The 25,016-nt window shown below is 37.8% G+C and overlaps 1 protein-coding gene across 1 annotated transcript in view; it reads right to left on the reverse strand.

The window, feature by feature from the left end:
- Positions 1–24,786, reverse strand: part of LOC150077924 (uncharacterized) — a 114,690-nt gene extending 89,904 nt beyond the window's left edge. The window contains exons 1-2 of the mRNA XM_090384406.1: positions 24,742–24,786; positions 10,135–10,280 (exon numbers count right to left, since the gene is read on the reverse strand). Of these exons, the coding sequence (XP_090240532.1) occupies positions 10,135–10,280; positions 24,742–24,786 (191 nt within the window). The remainder of the gene's footprint in view (positions 1–10,134; positions 10,281–24,741) is intronic.
- Between the last annotated feature and the right edge of the window lie 230 nt (positions 24,787–25,016).

Raw genomic sequence — 25,016 nt, forward strand, 5'->3', positions numbered from 1 at the left:
TTGATGAATTTGAAGTGTTCGTCAAGACATCAAAGGCAAATATTGTTGGGATATCAGAGACGTGGTGTCACACTGATATTAGGAATGCAGAATTGGAATTTGGGGAGTACAATGTGTACAGAAAGGATAGACAGGATAGGAAGGGAGGAGGGGTCATGCTGTTAATTAAGAAAAACAAAATCAAAAGAAGTGCATCCAGTTGATATAGATGAACAGTGCCCTGTTGAGTCAGTTTGGTGTGACATAAGCACTGCGAAAGCTAAAATAAGAGTAGGAGTGTGTTATAGGCCTAATGACTCAAATGAGTACAATGAACAATTGTACAGAGAAATATAGTGGGCTAGTAAATCAGAATGTCTTATAATGGGGGATTTTAACTTCCCAGATATTGACTGGAACTTGTGGGTTGGTCACTCACACACTAGTAAGACTTTTGTGGATTTATTGGATGACTGTTTTCTGCAGCAGCATGTTCGAGAGGCAACCAGAGAGGGTAATACTCTTGATCTGGTTATCAGCGGTGATCATTTGTGTATTAAGAATTTGCAGATAAAGGAACTACTAGGAGGCAGTGATCACAGTGTACTCGTGGGATTTACTTAAAGATATAATTACCATCAGGGGGTAAAGGAAAGGATTTTTGCTTCCGTAAAGGTGAGTACAGTGGTCTCAGACAGTTTTTAAATTCTGTACAGTGGGATCAACTGATGATGTTACCAACAGTAAATTCTAAGTGGGAAGCATTCAAGGAATTAATCGTGGAAGCTACTAAAAGTTTCATACCTATTAAGAAATATTGTTCAAGGTTTAGGCCTAAATGGCTATCAAATGAACTAATGAGACTCGTGACAGAGAAGAAAAATGCATGGGATGCATATAAATTATCAAGTGACTCAGAAGCCTATGGCAGATATAAGTTAGTCTGTAATCAGGTCACAAAGGAGGTTAGGCAGGCAAAGGCAGATTACGAGAAATCTTTGGCAAAGGATGCTAAGATAAACAGCAAGGATTTCTTTACTTATATAAACTCTAAAAGGAAGGGGATAAATCTGATTGGTCCACTTGATATCGATGGTTTGACTGTTGATGATCCTGCTCAGATAGCAAACAAACTGAATGAGTATTTTGCATCTACATTCACACATGAGAAGTTAAGGCCTGAAAATGGCAGAAGGTTATCAAATTGTAGGGTGCTTAATGATTTTGTAATAACTGTGAGCAAAGCGGAGGAGAAATTGTTGAAGTTAAACCTAAGAAAGGCACCTGGGGTGAATGGGATCTATCCAGTTATATTAAAGGAGGCGGCAAAGCAACTAAGCAAATCCTTAGCCATAATTATGAGAGCATCCTTGGACTCAGGGGAGGTCCCCACGAACTGGAGATGTGCAAATGCATCCCCAATTCACAAAGGGGATCGAAGGGTGACACAAGTAATTACAGACCAGTTAGTTTAACTTCTGTTCCAGGTAAAATAATGGAGTCACTGGTTAAAGATGCATTGCAAGATCATCTAGACAAGACTGCAGCAATAATTCAGACACAGCATGGGTTTGTTAAGGGAAAGTCTTGTCTGACAAATCTGATAGGATATTATGATGTGGTTACAAAGGAACTGGATGCAAAAAATAATCTTGATATCATATATTTGGATTTCAGGAAAGCTTTTGACACTTGCGCATGGAAGACTATTGTACAAATTGGAGCAGAATGGTATTAAGGGTAAGTTGCTACAATGGATAAAAGGATGGTTGAGTAGGAGAAGACAGAGGGTGGTAATCAACGGGTGCTGCTCTTTGTGGACTAATGTTATTAGTGGAGTCCCACAGGGTTCAGTGTTTGGTCCACTGTTGTTTTGTATATTTATCAATGATATTGATGAAGGTATATCAGGCTTAGTGCCGAAGTTTGCAGATGATACAAAGGTTGGCAGGGTTGTTAATGACAGTAATGGCAGTGTGCTACTGCAACAGGATCTAGAAAATTTGGGCAGATGGGCTAAGATGTGGCAACTGAAGTTTAACCTTGACAAATGCAAAGTATTGAGTATGGGTAGAAGTAACCCCAGAGAAACATACCAACTGTGTGGTACTACACTTAAGGTGGTAGAAAATAAAAAAGACCTGGGAGTAATTGTGCAGTCAGCTATGAAGTTTTTTGAGCAATGCAGACAGGCTGCCAGGGCAGGTCATGGGGTTTTGTCAATGATATATAGGAATTTTGCTAGCAGGGAAAAGGAGGTGATTGTCCCTCTGTATAAAGTAGTGGTCAGGCCACACCCGGTGTACTACATACAGGTCTGGAGGCCTCATTTTAGGAAGGATGTAGATTTGCTTGAGCGTGTACAGAGAAGGGCAACAAGATTGGTGAGGGGAATGAAGGGATCCTCTTATCAAGAGGCTTAAGTTCTGCAAATTGCAGTGGCTGGAGACTAGGCACCTGCGAGGTGATCTGATTGAGGTGTATAAGGCCTTGAATGGGTTGAGCACACTGAATTCTGATGGGATCCTTCCACTTGTTCAGATTATGAACCTAAGGGGGCATAAATTCAAATTAAGAAAAGACATGTAGAATAGATGTGTGGAAATTTGACTTTAACCAGCGGGCTGTTAATTGCTGGAACAAACTTCCATCTGTCGTCGTGGAAGTTGATAGGTTAAATAAATTTAAGGAGGAACTGGACAGGCATTTGGAGGGAATGGTGTGATTTTTTTTTTTTTGGCTGATGCTGCATGAGCTCATACACTTGCTTTCTTGAATCACATGCCACTACTACTACTACTGTAATCATGACACAGATGGATTTGGTTGACTTTTCACATAAGTTATGTTAGTACTAAATGCAACAAAGCACATCTTTTATACAGATGTTTCTTTTAGAATAACTCCAATCTGATTTTACCAATCACTACTAAGTTTGACTCAGCTACTACTGTATCTCCATCAGCCAATATTCTTAATCTCTCTCATACTTGAAGTAAAATTTATCAAAGGCAATTTGCAATTTCTTATTTCCTGGAAAGTATCTTCTTCCATATGGTATTTTGTTGCCAGATATTCGGATTTTGCATGGCCAGTTTCCAGCTGAGGTCAATTAAAGTTTTCAGTCTATTCAGATAGGCCTAGTCAATTGGGCCTACAAAGCAGGCATAATTGACTAGAATGAAAATAATTCATGTACAGCATGATAACATCATTATTCAATACACCTCAAAACTGAACAGGTCATAAAATTGTTAATATAAAATTGTATACAATTAAACTAAGCAAAACTCTATATATTGGAATAAAAATAATAAAAATCATATAAAAAGCTAAAAGTGATCAAACAGTTAACCCTAATTTTTCAGAACTATCTCCATTTCCTTTACCAGTGAGACAAAATCACAATTCACCAAATAGCATACTGCAGTACAAGAAACACAGAGCATGGTAGCAAAATACTACTTATCGAGAGATTATGGGATATAAATAAAGAAGCTAATCCAATCATCTTCCATAACAAGACAAGGAACTTTCATAAAGTTTTACTGCCTTTATTGCTATATACATTTTTACTGGCTTTACTATTATTAGTATTGGCAAAATTACGTAAGAAAGTAAGCATCGACTAAAAAAACTCAATTTAATTAGTTTTTCTAAGTATTTTTTGTGACTGCATAACCATGTATATTATTCCTGAACCACAGACAGATCAGTAATGAGTTTTAAGTCATATAAGAAGAGTGAGCAAAGAAAGCAGATGTAGACAAATACAGCAGAAGATATTTCAAGTGATGAATTATGGGAAAATTCTGTAAATCATAATTAATAAAAGTCTATTTTGAATTAAAAACAAAATGCTAAAAATTACATTTTATAATAAAAAAACACTAACTTGCATCTAATAGGTACTAAGCATACAGGTTTGTTTCAAGTTGTGGTGCAAGCAATGTAGGATTTATTTATACTGTACTTTATATACTTTGATTATATGCAATTTTACAACCTACTTACTTATGATTTTTGTATCACTGATTATACAATTCAACAAGTACTTTTAATCAGAAAAAATATGTAGATTAGATAGATCTTTGGATGCTGATTCCAAATGTGTTTTCAGTTATCTTCTAGCACATCTAGTTTACAAGGCAAGATCGATTATGTGAACACAATGAGACCAATTATACCATTCATGTATATTCAGCCAACCTACATGAATATAATTATTTTATTTATTTATTTATTATTGTTTATACATTCTTATTTATGCAATTGTTTGAATATATCTATATCCTTGTCATTTCATAATTTAATTGTTTCAGGTAAGGTCTGGTGGATTACTGAAACATATTTACCATTATGACTCGAAAGTGTAAAAATCAGCCCAAAAAATTCTGCCATATGTGTAGCTCTTTCCTAATAAAATCACTACAGTGTACAGTCATGATGGATATTCAGAAAATTTAGCAATTATATTTTGGCTGTCCTCTAGGTTCTCCTATCCCCCCCCTGTGGAGGATGGACTCCTTCCACAAGGATGCCCCTCTATCCATTTAATTTCCAGGTGAAAAGTCTCCCTATCATCCACTATGTTCTCTAGATTGGTTCTCAACCTGTGTTCCATGTAACTTATGAAAGTGGTCTGTGAGGCTTGACAAGAAAACTGTTTTTTCTGTAGAAGGATACAATCCCATTACAGCAACCAGAGATACAGGTATGCATATAACAACCTAACATATACTACGTATGTTAAGTATGATTACATATCACTATTTAAAAATAATTATTAATATATCTACATGTATAGTGTAATATTTTTTGTGGTTTGTGCCCTCTACCTTAAATATAAAATTGGTCCGTGGTTTCCACCTCAAATATAAAAGTGTTCCATATCTGAAAAAAATATTGGGAAACACTTCTCTAGATGACCACAATGAGGCACGGGCACCACATATCATTTGTACCACTTCTTTGAATGGATTACATGATAGGTTGAATAAAAGGAAAAAGTCAATGCTGTTTGCCAACTCATGATATGGAGGGAGCCCGAAAGATGACAATGGTGGTTATTATTCTTGTAACGGGAATGTACATAGAATATCTATGAAGAATAAGCACAAGATTTTTATCCAAGCTTGGATTCAGTGATGATATCAATCCCTCACAATGAGCATATGTTCATTCTAGTATCTCCACAGCATGGCCTGGATTCATTAGAAGACGAAATGGGATGCGATAAAGGTGCAATGGTAGAGACCTGAAAATTTTAGCTGATTGTGAGTACATACCCAACAAAGGGACATCAGTCAGAGCTTTTTACCCAAGAAGGAGATGACCTCATCAGAGATCTAACCCTCTCCAAAGATAAAGTCGAACTTCTCGCCTTGAGACTAAATATATAAAATATATAGAAACACTTGGTTAAAATACATAAAAACACTTGATAAAATATATAGAAACACTTTGTTAAGAAGAATGACAAAGTATCTCACTATCAAAAAAGAAACCAAGTTTTGGCAATAATCTTTACAGTAAACTATTTTCCCTGTTACTGCCATGATATCAACTGAGTTTTTAGGAACTGTCACAAGTATACATTACATCTGAACAGTGCCTCTTCATTGACTCCTCACAGTGAAGTCTAAAATCCATTTTCACCGGAAACTTAAAAGCCATCTATCCCCACTGCCTATTCTGTTCATCTGAAGTAGACATATTATAACATGAAGCAATTCAATACGGCACTTACTAATGGAATATCTGTGTATTAATAGGCATGCAAAAAGAGTTTGCAAAATACTATTGTTTCTTATTCCTGTGAGACAGCCATTCTAGCACAGACCCTTGCATCAGATGTCAACGGCCTCAAGCATACATGAGCCAGGAGTGAGTAGCATGCAGTATGTTCCATTAGTGGATCCAATAAAGATTTTCTTTCCATCTCTCCACATTAAACTTAAAGTAGCAATGAGTTTGGTGAAAGTAATGGGCAAGATAAATTCAAGAGGATTTCATTACTAAAGTTACTCAAGAGGATTTCATTACTTTTTTTTTGCTGCACTGATCTTTCATTACTAAGATCAGTGCAGCAAAAAAAGAAAGAGGGAATCTTTGTGGGGCCTCAAATCAGAAAGCTTCTGCAGGATGATGGTTTTGAAAAATACCTTAATGTATTAGAACTAAAAGCATCACAGGCTTTCAAATGGCTTCCTGGAAACCTTTTTGGTAACCACAAGTCTCCCACACACAAAGATGGAGATCAAAAATGGTTCAATGCATATAATGAAATGGGATGTTGCATGTCATTGACACTTCATTTCTTGCATTTGCATTTAGACTTCCTTTCTGAAAACCTTGATGAAGTGAACATTCATCAAGGGAAATTCCACTAATACATCTAGTCCTCTCCAAAGATGGAATGGAAAATTGCTACCAAAGACGTCAATGGAAAATCGCTACCAAAGTAGCTGGAATAAACATTTAGTGGCAGACTACTACTACTAACACAACATTTTAGATAAATTGTATCAAAGAAAGCTATCTACACAACAGTTTTAAACTGTATGTATCTTTTTTTATGATCATCTGTACTGTATAACTTTAACTATATGTATAGAGTGCATTGGGTTTAAACTGAAAAGGCGATAAAAATGTAATTGTAATCAGTCTTGTGTTTTGTAATGAAATTGCCTTAATTAACTTGTACTTATATTATCAGAAGCTGTATTATGAAAACTACATGTGCTAGAAAAAACCAAACATATTTGAAATCAATGCACAAAACTTATTTTGAAAACTGTTTACATCTTTAGTAACGAATGGGCCTGGAGTACTGGGGTTCATAGTTTATAATATACGTAAGTTAGTTATAATCCAGTTTAATACAAATATATACTAACAAAATCAGTAGCTTTCGAGACGCGTGTCTCTTTGTCAACTGACAAATTAAATACAAAAATACAACGAGCTGAGTGAGGCACGTTAATCATGCATCATTGTTGTTGCACGGACGTGTGCTGCTTTCTACACCACTGATCATCCAGCAATAAAACGGTTGTCTCTAGGTTGTCTCTAGGATCCTAGAGACAACCGTTTTATTGCTGGATGATCAGTGGTGTAGAAAGCAGCACACATCCGTGCAACAACAATGATGCATGATTAACGTGCCTCACTCAGCTCGTTGTATTTTTGTATTTAATTTGTCAGTTGACAAAGAGACACGCGTCTCGAAAGCTACTGATTTTGTTAGTATATATTTGTATTAAACTGGATTATAACTAACTTACGTATATTACTGCTTACATCTTTGATGAAAAAAAAATTTTTGCTCACCAGTGTTATTTTACCAAAATGTACATCCAAGTGTCATGGGCTATTTTGCATGTTACACAATTTACTTTAGAACCAAAAATATTTCTTAAATTTCATGCATATCCCATTCCAGAACATAAAAAAAAAAAAACCAGATGTAACATAATATTTAGCTACTTGAGTATACACACTTTTATAAATTAATATGTACTTCAATACATTTAATCTCGAAGATTGAAATAATATTGATGAAATGAATGGAATAAAATGAAATAAAAGTGATGAAATGATGAAAACAATGAAATAAAATTTAAATAAAACAGTACCCCACAAAGTGTGTTCCCCTGAGGACTACTCAGGGGAACAAACTCCACACTTTGAAAACCTCTGCTCCAGACCAGTGCTTCTCAAACTATCTGTGGTGAAGGACAAGTTTATTTTATTTCCAATCCATCGTGGATCTGTACTTTTGTAAAATACAAATTGTCACGAACTGGTAACAGACGAATTGTTGCAGGCGTTACCGGTCCGTGATGATTTTCCAATTCATCGTGGACCAGTAACAAACAGTTTGCAGACTGTTGCAGGTCTGCAGACCACACTTCGAGTAGCACTGCTCTAGACCAAATTGGAAGGGAGTTGCCATATCTGTAGTTTTGGCAATAAAAACAAAATTAAATTTAAAAAAATGGAGATTAAAGGAAACTGGTAATGACTTAATAATTGCTGCCATATGCTCCATAATCCCAATTCCCAACCTCTATTACCGCTTTAGACATCATTGGTCAAGCCTGGAATATAATCAAAATATTTTAAATGAATAATACACCAAGGTTGTATTTTGTCTATACTATCTAATATGTCTATGGATGAAAACTGCTTTTGTTTCTGAGAAGATAAACGAATCATAAGTGTGTAGCTAATTTTATTTGTAAGGACTGTCAAAGTGTTTAAGGCTTTGAATGAATCAAGTAAGCTTAATGCTGATGACATCCTCTTGTTCAGACACAAGGAAGCACAAATTGAGGAATGATGGGTGCAGGATAGATTGTGTGGAAGTTTGCCTTCAACAAGTGGGTGGTTGATTGTTGAAATATACTGCAATCTGTTGTTGTGGAAGTGATTGCATAAATTCAAGGAAGAACTAAACAAATTATTGGAGAGGACAGAAAGGTGATGTGGGAAGTGTTATTTATTTTTTTTTGGCTGATGCTATATAAGCTTGATTTCTTATATATCATTTTCCATTACTAACACAAATACTAAAATACATTAAAGAATATTTTCAGAAATGAATGTGAATTTAATTTAATGTAATTAAAGTTGTGAATAAAATAAATTAAAAATGTGACATTAAGTTTTTTTTTTTTTTTCAAATAGCTATAAAAATTAAAAAGAAAACTCTTACAAGTTAAAAATTATTTGGGGGGGGGGGCAAGTTACATTTGGTGGACCACATTATATTTGTGCTTTCTTGATTTGCACAAATAGTACTTTTATATATGTGTGTGTGTGTGTGCTGTACTGCCATGAAATATCCATGCACCTGCACGTTTCAAATAACTTTTATTGATATATTTAATAATAACGTATCAGCTCAACTTTGGCCTTAATTACATGCTGTATCTTCATCAATAACTTCACATTCATTTTTAATAACAGGAATTTTGGTATTTTGATCCATTTTGCTACTGGTTATTGCATAGTGGAATGCAATTTAACTGGATAATCCTGTATAAGATATGGTTTATCATGAATATGTTGATTTAAGGGCATGGTTGTTCAGGTTACAATAATGAAGAAACAAGACCTGTTATATGAAATGTCAATTATGGTTAGCTGAGATAACTGTTGGAGACCATTAGGGTAGGACTGAAGCATGGTTTAGGATAAAACTGCTTTTCCATGGGCAAACTTATAAATTTTCAGGCCTTAGATTGGTAAATGGCATGTACAAATGAGATGGAGGGGGCGGGGGAGGTTTTCCTGATTATAAAAAAAAAATCAAATAATAACACTTAATGCAAATAGTGCCACAAGCCTCTTCTATTTTAATGATGCTTGAAACACCAATTTTGGGCTATTTTTTATTTTAAAAAAATTGTATAATGCTGCACATACTGTAATCTAACGCAACCGCATAAGTGTATAATTTTAAAAGATATTCAAATCAATACAGCAGAACCTGAGCTGGAATGTCTCAAAGAACCTGCCAGATTATGACCATACATAACTGTTTAATTTGTCTAAGCATAAATTCGGCCGTGCACCTTTTACTCAGCACAGTGTAATCTATTTATTATTATTACTAGCCACATAGTGCAAGGAAGCCTGAGACTTATACTGCACCAGCCAAAAAAATTTCCGAGTTACCCTGAGTGTGAGTGTGAGAGAGGGGGAGTCAGAAGTAGAAGGGGAATCACCAAGAAGGAGAAGAATGATGATATCCATCTCAGGACCCTGGGTGTGCTAAGTCCATACTCACCAGATGTGAGCCCCTGGGCCAGTATAGAGTCTAATCAATACAAATCATTCATTATATATATTCAATACTACAGAACTAACTTATGTTACAAAACTGAATCCCTTACGCATAGGTTTCGCTGATGTGTTATAACAGATAACTGCATGCTTAAAAACTTTAAAGGAAGTAAAACGAGAGTGTCGAAATTATGTTCGGATTTGGCAATTTTCGAACCTAGAAATATCCAATGCCATTAATTACAAACAATCGTATCATCATGAATGAGAATTCTGCATCAAATTAAGTTATACTGACATCAAGTATTAAAAAATATAATAATAATACTCTGTCACTTCTATCATACCAAATAAAGTACTTACGTATCTAAATCTGAAGTTTCAATATATTTCTTGATATCTTCAATTAAGTTATAAACAAAATTGCTGTCTTTATCACCTAAATATTTTCTGTCTATAATGACCGCCAGTTTGTTTAGTTTAAAAATAACAATTCTCTGATTATGTTTCTATAAGTTTTGCTTTCTTTTCTTATTTTTTTCTTATTATTTATTATTATATATTTTTTTTATTCTATTATACAGATTACGCTGCACTTCTCTTTAACCAATCGTTGATTTTAGACACATTGAAATGCAAAGCTGTTCTCTCGGCAGGAAAACATATCATTTTCAGAGGGATACATCCCTCTTACGAGAAAATAAAATTCCCCACGCTTAAATCTTAAGTACTCTTAAATATTAGTACTCGTAATCTTAAATCTTAGTACTATTGTAATAATATTAATTACTATTGGGTACTTAATTTAATAGATTTTTTTTTAATCTTTCGTGCTAAAAGATATTTCGAAGTTGAGACAATTTATCCAAAAAAAAAAAAAAAAAAAATTCGAAAAAGTCAACATTTACAAAAATATCCAAGCGCATCTTACGTATGCTATTTTAAGTAAAAACTAGTATCGGCAAGCATTACAATCAATGTAATCGGTGTAACTCATTGGATGATTGCAACGTTGTGCAACCCCTCCCCAAAGTGCCTTTATGAGTTTAGGGCCAAGACTAGGCTAAAAGGGTCCTGAGCTGGATATCATCAATCTTCTCTCTCTCTCTCTCTCTCTCTCTCTCTCTCTCTCTCTCTCTCTCTCTCTCTCTCTCTCTCTCTTAGCTGGTGCAGCAGCAGAAGAACTGAACACAGAAGGAACCACCAGCTTGGGAAAGAAGACTTCAGCAGAAGACAGAAGAATTAAGTCAAGATAGGTCAGTTGACCCAGTACCAACAGGGTGTAAGAAATTGATTGGAAAGGTGAAGAGCATCCTTAAGAGAGACAGCGGCCACAGCAAACATGAGACCAGAAATCAGAGAAAGGAGAATATTTGGACACACTGAAGCAGAACTTCCTCGGACTCAGCATGAGAATACACCGATAAAAAGGGAGCTCCCAGAGGAAAATAGACAACCGAATCTTCGATGAGGCCAAAAAAAGAGCCTTCTACAGGAAACTGGGTAAAGATCAGAAAGCAGGAAACGGACCACCCGAGAAGAAGACGATCGAAGAGTTCTGGGGAAATATCTGGAGAAATGAGACATAACAGCAGAGCACCCTGGATAGAAGTAGAACGCAAGAAAACCAAGGACATACAAGAGATGACAGAGTACGAGATTCGAGAAGAAGAAGTAAAACAGTCGATCAGGAACACCCACAACTGTCGAACCCCGGGAATTGATAACATTCACAACTACTGGTACAAGAAGCTCACCTGCACACACACACACAAACACCTAGCAGAGCAGTTCACTCGAATGATAAGGCACCCAGAGACAATCCCGAAGTTTCTCACTGAAGGAGTCACATATCTGAAGCCTAAAGATGAAGATACAAGAAACCCGGCGAAATACAGGCCAATCACATGCCTTCCAACGATGTACAAGATCCTAAGCAGCTACATAACAAAGAAGATATCAGAGCACTTAGAGAGTCAAAACATAATGGCCGAACAGCAGAAAGGATGCAAGCGGAGGAGCAAAGGATGCAAGGAGCAATTAATCATAGATGCCGCAGTTATGGAGCAAGCCTACAAGAAGCACCGCAACCTATACACGGCCTAAATTGATTACCGCAAGGCCTTCGACTCCGTACCTCATAGCTGGCTAATAGAGACCCTGAAGATCTACAAGGTCAATCCGATAGTGACACACTTCTAGACAAATGCAAGACCCACATATTGTACTGCACCAGGGAAAATTAGTTGGCCAAAACTACCAGCTGCTGACTGGTAAAGAAATCGCAGCTATGGCAGAAGGAGAGACATACAAGATCCTAACAAGCTGCATAACCAAGAAGATATCAGAGCACTTAGAGAGTCACCTAGGGATAATGCAGGCTGAGTAGTTTGAACACAAGGAAATCAAGAAGGTCCTGACCGAAAAATATCATCAGAGACTCAGAGGCCTACTGAAATCAAAAATTGAACGGAGGGAACACAGTTAAAGCCATAAACACCTATGCAGCTCCAGTACTAACATACACCTTTGGGGTCATAGATTAAACTAACACCGAGCTAGAAGATATCATGCGAAAGACAAGGACAATGATGACCAAGAGTCGCCAACACCACACGAAATCAGCAGTGGAGAGACTAACAATAGCTTAGAAAGAGGGAGGAAGGGGCCTGGTAGACCTGATAGAGCAACAGAAAACAGCGATAGTTAACCTGAAGGATTACTTCGAGAACAACACAGCACCACTCCACCAGGCCATAAGGAAGATAGATAAGTGACATACCCCACTCAACCTAAGCGAGGAACCCCCCTCCCGCCCAGACGGTACAAGAAATGAAGTTAGAAAGATGGGCAAAGAAGACACTCCATGGCAGACACTAGAATGACCTCCATCAAGATCAAATCGATAACATTGCTTCCAATGTGGCTCACAAGCGGGACACTGTTCCCCGAGACTGAAGGATTCATGCTGGCCATCCAAGACCAGGTATCAACACCAGAAACTATAGAAAATACATCGCAAAGGAGCCCGGAATGTCAGATGACACATGTCGACGATGCCACCTGGCCTCAGAAACGATCCAACATATCACCGCGGGTTGTAAGGCGATCATCCAGACTGAGTACAGTAATAGACACGACCAGGTAGTCAGGATAATACAACAGAAGATAGCGAGGAAATACAAGTTGACCAAAGAAAATGTACCATACTACAAGTACGAACCCCAGGCAGTACTAGAGACCCGAACCCACAAGCTATACTGGGACCGCGCCATAATAACGGATAATACCATCCCGCACAACAGACCAGACATAACCCTTGTGAACAAGATGGAAAAGGCTACCTATCTGATTGACATAGCGGTACCCAACGCTAGCATTGTCCAGAAAACCCATGAGGAAAAAATTAGGAAGTAGACGAACCTGAGACATGAGGTCAAGGAGATGTGACATATGCAAGAAGTATCAACCGTTCATCGTGTCAACCACCGGTATGGTACCAAAGATTCTACATAGCAACCTAGCAGCAATAGGTCTCCCAGAAAACACCTACAAGGAACTCCAGAAAGTCGCAATCCTGAACACCAGTAGGATAGTCAGAGATTTCCTTGATCAACAGTAACACCAGACATTACAACTACCCTGTGTACTTGGTAGCAGTACCCGTCATGGAGTGGAATTCCCCAATCAGGGAGAAATAATATGAGTAACAACAACAACAACAACAACAATAATAATAATAATAATAATCATAATAATAATAATAATAATAAATAGTATCCCAGAGAAGGTGGTTCTTTAATTGGCACCGCTGCTGTGAAGGGTCCCGAAAAGGAACGAACAGTTCTGTTCTTAGGGCGATCTGCCATTTCGCTCTTCTTTTATGCCGGCTAGTGTCGTTATGCCGCGAATGCTGAGGTTTTCAGATGTGGGTCTGAAGAAACCTTGGAAGGGTGAAATGGACAGATAGGATTAGAAATGGGGAAGTAGCGATGAGGATAGAAGAAAATCAAATTATGATGAAAGCTGTAAGGGAAAAAATTAAAAATCAAATTGGGAATGTTCTGCGAGGGAGGGTTTCTTAGAGTGTGTAACTGAAGTGAAGCAGGAGACGATTAAGAGAAGGGAAATTGGAATATTGGGCGATTTGATAGAAGTTGCTGGGTATTGTGGGCTGAAGAAAAAGAAGCTGAATTCTATAGAAGAGAGAGAAAGAGAGAGAGAGAGAGAGAGAGAGAGAGAGAGAGAGAGAGAGAGAGGGTATAACGAGTTTAGATTGTCATGAACTTATATGGCAGAGGGCATCATGATGACTGATGCAAAGCAAGATATCCACTGTGCATCGAAATTGATGGAATACATATTAATGTTAATAAAAGCTTAAGCATGTAATGGTGGACAACATAAGGGAAACACTAGTGATAAGAGTTACAGGTATAACTAATATAACGTTGGGCTAGCCTTGGCTTTTAAACCAGCTTGTAGTCTACATGGAATAGATTAAAATGAATTTTGAACTGTCTTAAGAGGAATATTGACCATTCTTAATGGAAGAAAGTTTAAAGTTCCTTGAATAATGAAGATGGAGAAAATCTGCTTTTCACTCTTTTCTACAAATGTACAGCGACTCAACAATGTTTAAGTTTGATGATTGTGCAAGCCATGGGCGATGCTTAGCTTCAGTTTCGTGCTCCTCAAACCAATATTGGACACTTCTGGCCTTGTGTAGTAGAGCATTATCGTCTTGAAACATTGCATCGTTTATGAGAAACAGTGTTTGACTGATGCAAGGTAAGATTGTATTATGGAACGGACCCAGTTACTGGGCGATTTACTGCTACCGAACGACCGATTTACTGACCGATCTACCTTGGCATGAGAATGTCATGGTAGTCATTAACACTATCATTTCTTATCTTTAAGCTGATGGTAAATACAGCGATGCTCAACTTTCAGGCCAAACACATAAAACAAGACTGAGAGAGAGAGAGAAGGTATGAGTTACCACGCAGAAGTTCAACCAAAGGCTTTTTGAAGAGAAAGAACATGTCTAGAGCCAGGGCCGTACTAACGCTTTTCGAGACCCAAAGCACAACCCCTGATCTTTTTTATTTATAAAGTATAACAGTAAAAATTTTGTATTGCCAAAACAATATATTTATACACTGGTGTGCAAAACTTAAGGACCAACACTTTTCTAAAGGTTTCAAACACAAAATCTTTACTTAAGGTACTCTTTACTGATGAGAGTAGATTCAGGAAGTCAGCTAATCTGACGAGAGGTTGGCACACGGTATTACCCCGCAAACATCATTGAAAGGGATCGATATGGCGGTCGAGGTGTTCTCGTCTGGGGAGGCTTTATCTTGGATGGACGTACACAACTCCAGAACTGGAAGGTGGTACTGTAACCAGTGCACGCTACTGTACTGAGGTAATCCTTCCCCATGTGCGTCTGTTCCGAGGTGCCATTGGCCCAGTATTCGTGTTTATGGGGTGTGGCGCTGTTGATATGTTTTTGGAAAGTGAGGACATTGTTCGTATGGATTGGCCTGCCCGTTCCACCGACCGATCTAAATCTCATCGAACACATATGGGGTGCTCTGGGGAGACGCCTAGCGGCACATCCACACCCACCAGAAAATGTTCACCAGCTGAAGATGGCACTGACGGAGGAATGGACGAAGTTACTGCAAGAACTTATCAACAACATTGTTCTAAGTATGGACAGGCAGTGCAAAGCCTGCATCGACATTAGGGGTGGCCATATCTCCTACTGAGGACCCTTTGTTGCGTCTTATCATGGCAGCCAATGCTGTATTGCCATTTTTGAATAAAGTCCCTCTGTACCATGTTGTTTCCTTCATCTTAATTGTACCTCAAGAGGTTCCTTTGGTTTGCCTTTCCTATATCCAGGCCACTCCTATGAAAAGCTACAGGTGAAAACCTGACTGGCCCTTAAATTTTGCACACCAGTGTATAACATAATAATTAAATACAAGTATTGTCTAAAACATAAAAAGAGTTTAATAGAATAATAGTCTTAACAATGGTACCAAATATTAACACTGAATATTTAATATATTCTGTCCAGCCTTATGAAAATCCCAGACTGTCTAAAACCAGTGTTGAATCCAAAGGGGTGATCCCCGTGGAATAAAATTCCCCAGTTAAAAATAGTAATTTTTATTTGAATATTAGTTCAAAGACCTCGGACATTGAAATTTTCGCCACATTTTTTGTTTATTTTTAATTGAAATTTTCTTCCTACTGCGCTCTTTAGAAGCCAATATTTTTGTGTTTATTTGAAATAAATTAAATGAATTTATGTCAAATAAACACAAGACGAAAAATCACATCAACTAAGTGTGTTACTCATTAGGTGGTATAAGGCGAAAATAAATCACTAAATTCAAAAGACAAGAAATTTTCAAGACGAAATTTTCAAAATAATTAAATGGGCAATATTTCTAGCTGCACAAATTGTAACTAAAAGCCACTATTTCAAGTGTCTCCTCATTTTTGTTTTATGGTTTTCAGGTTCCCTTTATTTTCGCACAAACCATTTCTTGACAGTGTTTCACACAAACGGTCTACTTGCGACTAATTCTTTGTTTGTATATCGCAAACAAGATCGAATAGGTTCGCCTGATCGAATAGGTCAGCCTGAATTGGTTCCTGGCAAATCCTATTGTAATTATAAAGTGTCCCGCGGCTTTCAGGGAAAAGGCTAAATGTCTGGGCAAGAGGGGAGTCTATTGCAGCCGCTAATTCAATCGTCGGAAGTTTCGCTTTAGGGTTTTCACATTCCCTTTATTTGTTTTTTTTCACAGCAAGTCTACTTGTGGCTAATCTCACTTTGTATACTGCAAACAAGACGGTTTGGTTGCAGCCTAAAAATAAATTTTATAATCTTTTTATTATATATTCATCTGTCATCGCATGAAGATAAACTTAGAAGGCCGGAATGAGTTATCGGAAAAATTAATAAATGAAGTGATTGATATACACGCAAAGAAAAATCAAAGAAGAATAAGATTATTAAAATACAGTACTTGCATGTTTGATTATAATTTGCATATATGTATTTTTTTTGCGAATCTTAATCGGTGATTTTCATATTATTAAACTGTAATTATTGTCAGTAATGTGGTTTTTGTGAATTAACTATTAGTATTTAGTGTTAAATAATAAATATTTCCTTTTCTCATATGTTTCTCATATTCTCTTATTATAACATTCATAAACATATTTGTTTGTAACATATACATATTAAATAATAATAAAAAATATACTACATGTACCCCCCCCCCCAAAGTTTACATTCCCCCCCCCCCGGTGCAAACTCTCTGGATTCAACACTGTCTACAACCCATGTGCAGACAGCAATGTTTTAAACTTCGCCGGAATACAGCATCTGCTCTGGCTGACCATCCTTTACTTTTTTACAAGAATCTGCTACAACTTGATAACTTGACTAAAATGATTTTTTTCAAGATATTGTGCATTGTGGTATTCCACGGGAAGCAAACCTAAGAATCTTTCTTTAATTTTACAATCTTTTAGCATTAACTGATTAATGTGACTTATACATTCTAAAGGGACTTATACTAAAGGGAGTAGAGGCGATAATCATTGAAAAGTATGTAGCTTGTTTCATTCAGAAATGAAAGTTTCTTTTGTCTTATTTAACATTAAATTTATAAACTCATCACAGGTTTTGTGTGAAAGGTAATTTGTTTTACCAGGTCAGCAATTTGCACATTTCTATATGAATTTTTAAAAAATACGTCAAATTGACTAAGATATTCCCAACAACTTAAAATAATTCCTTAAATTTCGAAATATATACTGTCATTGCTACCTTTAAATGCTTTGCTAAAGTTATCAAATAATTGAATTAGCAATAACTCTTTTTAAAACATCGCGCCAATAATTTTGTTGGGACTCTGTTCATTAACTCTGTTCAACTGCTTATCAACACATCCTATTGTTTGACACATTTTCTTATATATCCACATACATTGGATATGATTCTTTGATTAATAAAGTTTTCAGTTTAATACATTTTAATAAATCAAAAATTATTAAACTTCAACACTACTTTCAAAGATATATAGACACGTACCTATATTTACTGCCCTGTATGCACTCTTATGTATCACACATTAATTTTACGCATCAACTGCTAAATTTTAGTTTTCGGGTCTCAGTTTATATAGACTAATAAACTTATATGAAACGGATTTCGAGAGACGTGAGTACACATCGTTCGCACTCTGCCCCGGCGCCTCCGTAGCCAGGTGGGAAGGAGCAGCAGTGCGTAGCACACGCTTCTTGATTAGACCGGGGTTCGAGCCCGTCACCACCAAATATGGAGGATGCGGAAAGGTCAGGGAATGACCACCGCATATCCCGGAGCAATATGGCCTTAGTTGCTAATGCTCCTAAAAACCAAATAACAAAACAATAACAAAAACACTCTGCCCTTTAGGCATTATAGCTGCTGCTGTAGAAAGCCCGGATTAATAGCTAAAGGTACTAACATTCCAATTTTAGTGGTGTCCGTAACTTATTTACAACCACCTCTCCCACATATTGTACCAAGAAGTAGCACTGATCAACTACTTTCTTGGGTCTTGAGTCCATAGCGAGTGAAAAAGATTAAGGCATATTCCCTATTCCCGAAGCAGACAATACGCCGCCGTGGTCAACATATGTCCTACTGTAAGCACCCTATTAAAGAATTAGGAGATAATGAATTTTTTCATTTTCCTGGAAATTCATCTGTTGTTTCGCAGAAATGAATCTTCCACACTTTCAATAAATTTCACACATGTCTGTTTACATGGTAGGTACAAGTGACCCTAGATGGACCAGGGTGATAAAAAAAAAGGAAATTACTTTTAAAAAAATGAGATTACAGAGACCCCGCGAAGCCACCTATGTGGTGAGGCCCGAGGCTAGTGCCTCATGTGCCTGTTCATAAGTACGGCCCTGTCTTACGATGATACCTGGATACGCCACTGCTAACTGCAGTCTCGTCTAGATAACCCTGCAGTGCATTTTTAACTAATGACTCCATTATTTTCCCCCGAACAGCAGTTTAACTAACACAACCCCCCCCCCACCAAATTGTTATTTTTAGGCCAATAATTAAATTCATAAGCCGTGCTGTGTCTTATATCTGTTAATTGCGTGTGTTCTATGGTCGATTTGTCTGTTTTTCTGCACGAAAAACCCCAGTTTCTGGAGATGTTTGTTTGTTATTTGTGTTTTAGGAGCATTAGCAACTAAGACCATATTGCTCCGGGATATGCGGTGGTCATTCCTTGACGTTTCCGCATCCTTCGTATTTGGTGGTGACGGGCTCGAACCCCGGTCTAATCAAGAAGCGTGTGCTACGCACTGCTGCTCCTTCCCACCTGGCTACGGAGGCGCCAGTTTCTGGAGAAAAAAACCTTGCTATCTACGCCTGAGACCGACTAACTCAGCCACGGAGTGAAAAAAGCCCATTAGAGTTCCTCGCGTCATCGACGGGATTCGAACCCGGGCCTTAAAAAACCCGGTGTGGGGAGATCGGTGATGATACCACTGTGCTACACACGTAGACTCTGAATGTTGAGAAAAAAAAAAAAAAAAAAAAAAACCCAAACTATTATATTTAGGCCACCCGAATAATTAAATTCATCTGCCGTGCTGTGTCTTATGTCTGTTAATTGCGTGTGTTCTATGGTCGCTTTGTCTGTTTTTCTGAATGAAGAGAAGTATCACAATGGATCAAGTCGACATAGTCAGCGATTCGGTTCCTTTTTTTGCAAGGGAAAGCACCCAAAATAATCCATAACGGTCGCTGCTTATGGAAAAGGCTACTCAGGTTACAGTGCTGTTGCACATTGGTATAAAAAATTCAAACGTGGAGGAACCTCAGTGCCTAGCAATTGCTGTAACAGAAGAGTGTTGCAAAAATTGAGGCATTAATCCAAGAGGATCGTCGTATTACCGTCAAAGAACTAACTACAGAGCTCCGAATTAGTGTAGATCTGTGGATGGACCAACATGCTAACATCCATCCACCAACAGTTGCATATGAGTAACATGTCTACTAGATGGGCTTTCAGACTTAGACCCCTTACCAGAAGAAAAGGGCACAATGTACACATAACAATTTGTTGGTGTGCTAGGAAAAGAAAGAAGAGTTTTTGCAATGCTATTTTCCATGGATGAAACTTGGATCCATCACTATGTTCCCAAAACTTATATCAAATATCAAAATCATGAAAGCATGCATAATTGTTACTCCCCACCCGAAAAAAAGGCAAAGGTGCAGCCAACTGCTGGCATGGTGATGGCGTCATTTTATTTGGATCACATGGTGTAATACTAATAGATTACTTTCCAAAGTGCAATACTGTGATGGAGAAGTAGTGTTCCAACCTCCTCAAAAAAAAAAAAAAAAAAAAAAAAAAAACCTGTGGGAACATCTGACATCTGTGTGGCAGGATCAGTGGAATGCCAGTGAACATGGAATAGTTAAGAGGCAATTCATAACCAAAGTGGACTTTACTGCCGCCAAGGAAATAAATCCTTGGTTTGCTCCTTTGATAAATACAACGTACTTATAAACGGGACATGGCTCCCTCAGAGCCAAGTTACATGAACGTGCTTGAGCCAGACCCTTACTGCACTTGTGGGGGTGCGGAAACTTGGTCTCATGTTTTATTTGACTGCCCACAGTATCTTCAGGCACGTTTAGAGTTGTTTAGCAGTGTATAGGATCTGACAGAAGATAACGTAAGTCCTTTGGTCGAAAGCTGTAGGAATTTTAATGCTTTACAGACATTTTTAGTGACTGTTTTTAAAAGAAGACTAGAAATAAGATCCCTTCACCCTCGAGGAAATTAGATGTAGGATGTACAGATGAATTATTAAAGAAACACATACTAAGATTATTTGTTTAGGTTCTCAGCTGGTTGGAAGTCGCAGATCGGATACTTCGATAGAACTCTAATGGGAGGATATCCAGGGACCCTCAGGTGTTAACAGGATTCTCAAAAGAATGTTGATTGGTTCTGGGGCGTGATACCTGAAATTAAAAACTGAGGAACGAGATGGAAACATAGGTTACAAGCATAACTTCTTCTGAAACTTATGCAGTCAATACTTTGTGTGGTCTTAAGTGACATCTAGATCTGTGACCATATAGATATGAACTACCGCATACATACACTTGAAAACTACATGAACTTAATGAAACGTTTTTCACAACGAGAACTTTGGTAAGTGAAAATACTCCATTTTCTTATCTATGGACTGTCATTGGAATTCCAAATCATACACAAGTTAGGATTCTAGGGAAAAAGAGAATAATTAGAAGTCTTCAGCAACTAGAATAGAACCACCTGAAGAAGAGTTTTAAGACTTATGCTGGCACAGAACGGAAAAGACTACTGGTACTGAACTTCTTTCTTGAATGAAATCAAACTGGACAGTTCAACTTTTTTTTTTTTTTTTTTGTAATTGTTGGCGCATAGGCTTCTGTGGCCATAATGCACCTCCCAAGGTTTTTTTGTAGTACTTTGATCCAAGCCCGAGGTGGGAATCGAACCCGCGACCTTTGGGTTGCCAGGCAGGCACTTTACCCACCCGGCTAGTTCAACTTGTGACTTCATTTGAAAATAAGAAAATGTACTGAGAATAATTGAACTGTGGCGAAAAAGACTAAGACTAGGAAATCATGTATATATGTTAATATAATTGTTACAATTGTTTTGCTAGAACATCCTCCTAGCCTTGGAGTTGTTAGTCTTGGTGACTCGGGACCAAAATTACATATCTCTTAAGACCAGGAGTGTTTGATCGAGGTACCCAGACCATAAATGTAAAATGTAACTACAAGTTTTTTTTTTTTTTTGCTGGCTCTCAGGTAAGGGCAACCTGGGAGCGAGATTGCAGGCACTCGCCAGTATTGCACTACCTCTGGCGGGTGCGAGATTTTCGGTGGTAATCACACCGGTACAGGATGACTGTTGACCCAGGCCCAGTGCTAGGGATGGGCACTAGGCAGCAGCTACCCATTCGTTGGCTGCACCCTGGTGGCATAATAGCCTGACACAAACAAACAACACACATTAATATTGCACACATACACTGACACTTTTCAGGCCCATTATGCAGAGTTTCTGCTCCATAACAGAGTACAAAGGTGGAGATGGGCTAAGGCCTAGGAGCCACACCGATATAAGAACACACACACACACACACTACCTTGATTACCATTATATAGAATGGATATATATATATATATGATAATGTCTATAAAATTGTATATAATCCTGTATATAAATTGTTTATATCATGAGAATGTACATAAAATTGTGTGTGTAAATAAATGGAATCCTCTTAAAACTATATGCTTCTATAAAAGAAATACGACCGAGAAAGCTGTCAAAGGTTGTGGCCTGCTGCACGATAATGCACCTGCGCATTCCTGCAGTGAGGTGTTCCCACGACCGTGGGATTGAAATATTGCTGCAACCAGCTTATTTCTCCACCTCGAACCCTCGGATTTCTTTCTTGCCATGAAGTTATTTCTTCGTGGAAAGCAATTTGCTGCTGATTACGAGGTGATTTCTGCTGCCGAGTCGTGATTTGTAAGACAGTCAAAGGACTTCTACAAAACTGGTCTGTAGAAGTGTATTGAGAAGTGACAAAAAATGTGCCATTTTGACTGGTGATTATGTTAAAAAAGTATACACTGGTGTTCAAAGAAAGTGCATCACCTAGGAATTTCACATTTCTAACCCTTTTCCCGATGGTATGTTACATTAATGACTAGCATCACAAATAGAAATATAAACAAAAGATATTTATTAATAGTTAAGGCAAAACTAAGTAATATTTGACAGATGCTCTCATAATATTCAAAAATTAGCATTTGCAACTTTTATACAACAGCTTTGGTAAACATGACAATTATGGCTGAAATGTTATCAGAAGGCTCAATTTGCTTCACTTTATCATTTTAAATGGAAAACAAAATGAAAAGTTCACAAGGTGCGAACTAATATTTAGTTGAACCGCTTCTGGACCTGATGACAGCAGCACACCCAGTTGAGTTGTAATGGAACGTTCTTCCAACCATTTTTTCAACTGGAACAAATGTAAACACATTACTATCGAACCTCTAATGCAGAAATGAAGCTAAACTAACTACAGAAGTGTCTACTTACGCTTTTCGCCCGATGACAAGGAGCAGAGTCATCTTGAAAGATGCAGTTACTTGGCAGATTTTGTTCTCTAATGGTTGGCACCAATTCGCCCTCCAATATAGCCAGGTATCCATTGGCATTTACCGAACCTTTTATAAACTGCAGGTGACCTACTCCACGATACGAAATGCACTCCCATATCATTTGGCTGGTAGGGAATTTCACTGCAGGCACCATACAGTCTGGATGGTATTCTTCACGTCTACGGCGAATCATTTTGTCTCCCATCTCAGCCATGCAGGTTGAATTTCTTCTCATCCGAGAAACTGACTTCCACTGCTCGGGGATCCATTTGACATGCTCCTTACACCAAATTAATTGGGCCTTTTTCATTTTTTCTGTGAGGAGGGGACTCTTAGGACTACGGGCTACAAGTCCATTTTTGGCGTATTCTGACTGTTAGCATTAGCATTTGCATTAGCATTAGTAGAGGCATTTGATGCAAGAAAGCAAGCTTATGCAGCATCAGCCAAAAAAAAAAAAAAAAAAAAAAACCCACTTCCACTTCACCCCTCCGTTCAAAATATCTGTCCAGCTGAGCCTTAAACTTATTTAGGCTATCAACCTCCACCACAAGGGATGGAAGTCTGTTCCACCAACCAACCACCCGCTGGCTAAAGGCAAATTTCCGCACGTCTATAGTACATCTGTCTTTCCTCAATTTGAATTTATGCCCTCTCAGGTGATTTTTCTGAGCTAGAGGAAGAATCCCATCAGTATTGAGCATGCTTAAACCATTCAAGGCTTTATACACCTCTATCAGATCACCTCGCTGGTGCCTAGTCTCCAGACACTGTAATTTGCAAAACTTAAGCCTTTCTTCGTAAGAGCACCCCTTTGTTCCATTCACTAATCTTGTTGCCCTTCTCTGTACTCGTTCCAGCAGCTTTACATCCTTCTTGAAATGAGGCCTCCAGACCTGTATACAGTACTCTAGGTGTGGCCTGACCATCGCCTTATACAATGGTGGTACTGTTACTGCACTTGCTACCACTCCTGTATGTTCTTCTCATTCTCTTTTCAACTCAGACGAAGAAGCCGGTTTTTAAGGTATAAGCGCTTCAAAACGCGGTCCTGTTTTGGCGTAGAGACTCGTTTGCGTTCGGTTCCTTTTTTCCTATCAGCAGAACCAGTACTCCTGAGTTTGAAAAAATCTACTCACTGTCGACTGATTACAAGGCACTCTATAAGCAATATGATGGGAAGAACACCCTTCCTCACGTAAAGCAACAATAGCACTCTTTCTTTGTGGCGTCAGCTGCACATAACTCGCCATCCTGACACAAGCAAGGAATGACTGCAGTTTTTGCAGACCGTGCTTATATAGCTGAAAGTAACAGCTGATGCAATATTACGTCATTACCTACGCATGTCAATCTTATCTGTAAGAAATATTGCCATATACTTACGTTATTCGGACGACAATTACAATTTTAAGGGATGATGCACTTTCTTTGAACACCAGTGTAATACACAGTGTTTGTTTCAAACCTTTCATCACAACTACTTCTGGAATACAAATAATTTTTGAATATCCCTCCCACATAAGTCATTAGTAGCTAGAGAAACTGACATATTTTTATATATGAGGTTTCTAGAATTTGATAAACCAATGGGACAAGTTCATAGACGCTTATTATAATTATACTGGAAAAAAATCCTTTGTACTCGTCACTTTTCTGCTAAGTACTTTCTTTACCTTACTTCGAGGTTTACAGACTCCCTCATTCTTCAAGGCAGTCATTGTTTTCTGAATTTTGGATTCATTTCAGCCTTCACAATTCAAATTTCATTTGCAGTATGTTCTCTGAACTCCTTGTGTGAAAGTGAAGGATGTATTCCCGTCGCCGGATAAACAAAAATTTCCTGCCATGACAGATGAGCTTTTCTATGTGCCCTTATCGGTAACTTTTCGACGACAGTTGCATATTATCATCTCTGATAAATTCGATTTCACTTAGCAAAACCCCATAG

The sequence above is a fragment of the Mastigoproctus giganteus genome, chromosome 11 (assembly GCF_048544385.1).
Source record: "Mastigoproctus giganteus isolate SK-2022 chromosome 11, ASM4854438v1, whole genome shotgun sequence".
Taxonomy (NCBI): Eukaryota; Metazoa; Arthropoda; class Arachnida; order Uropygi; family Thelyphonidae; genus Mastigoproctus; species Mastigoproctus giganteus.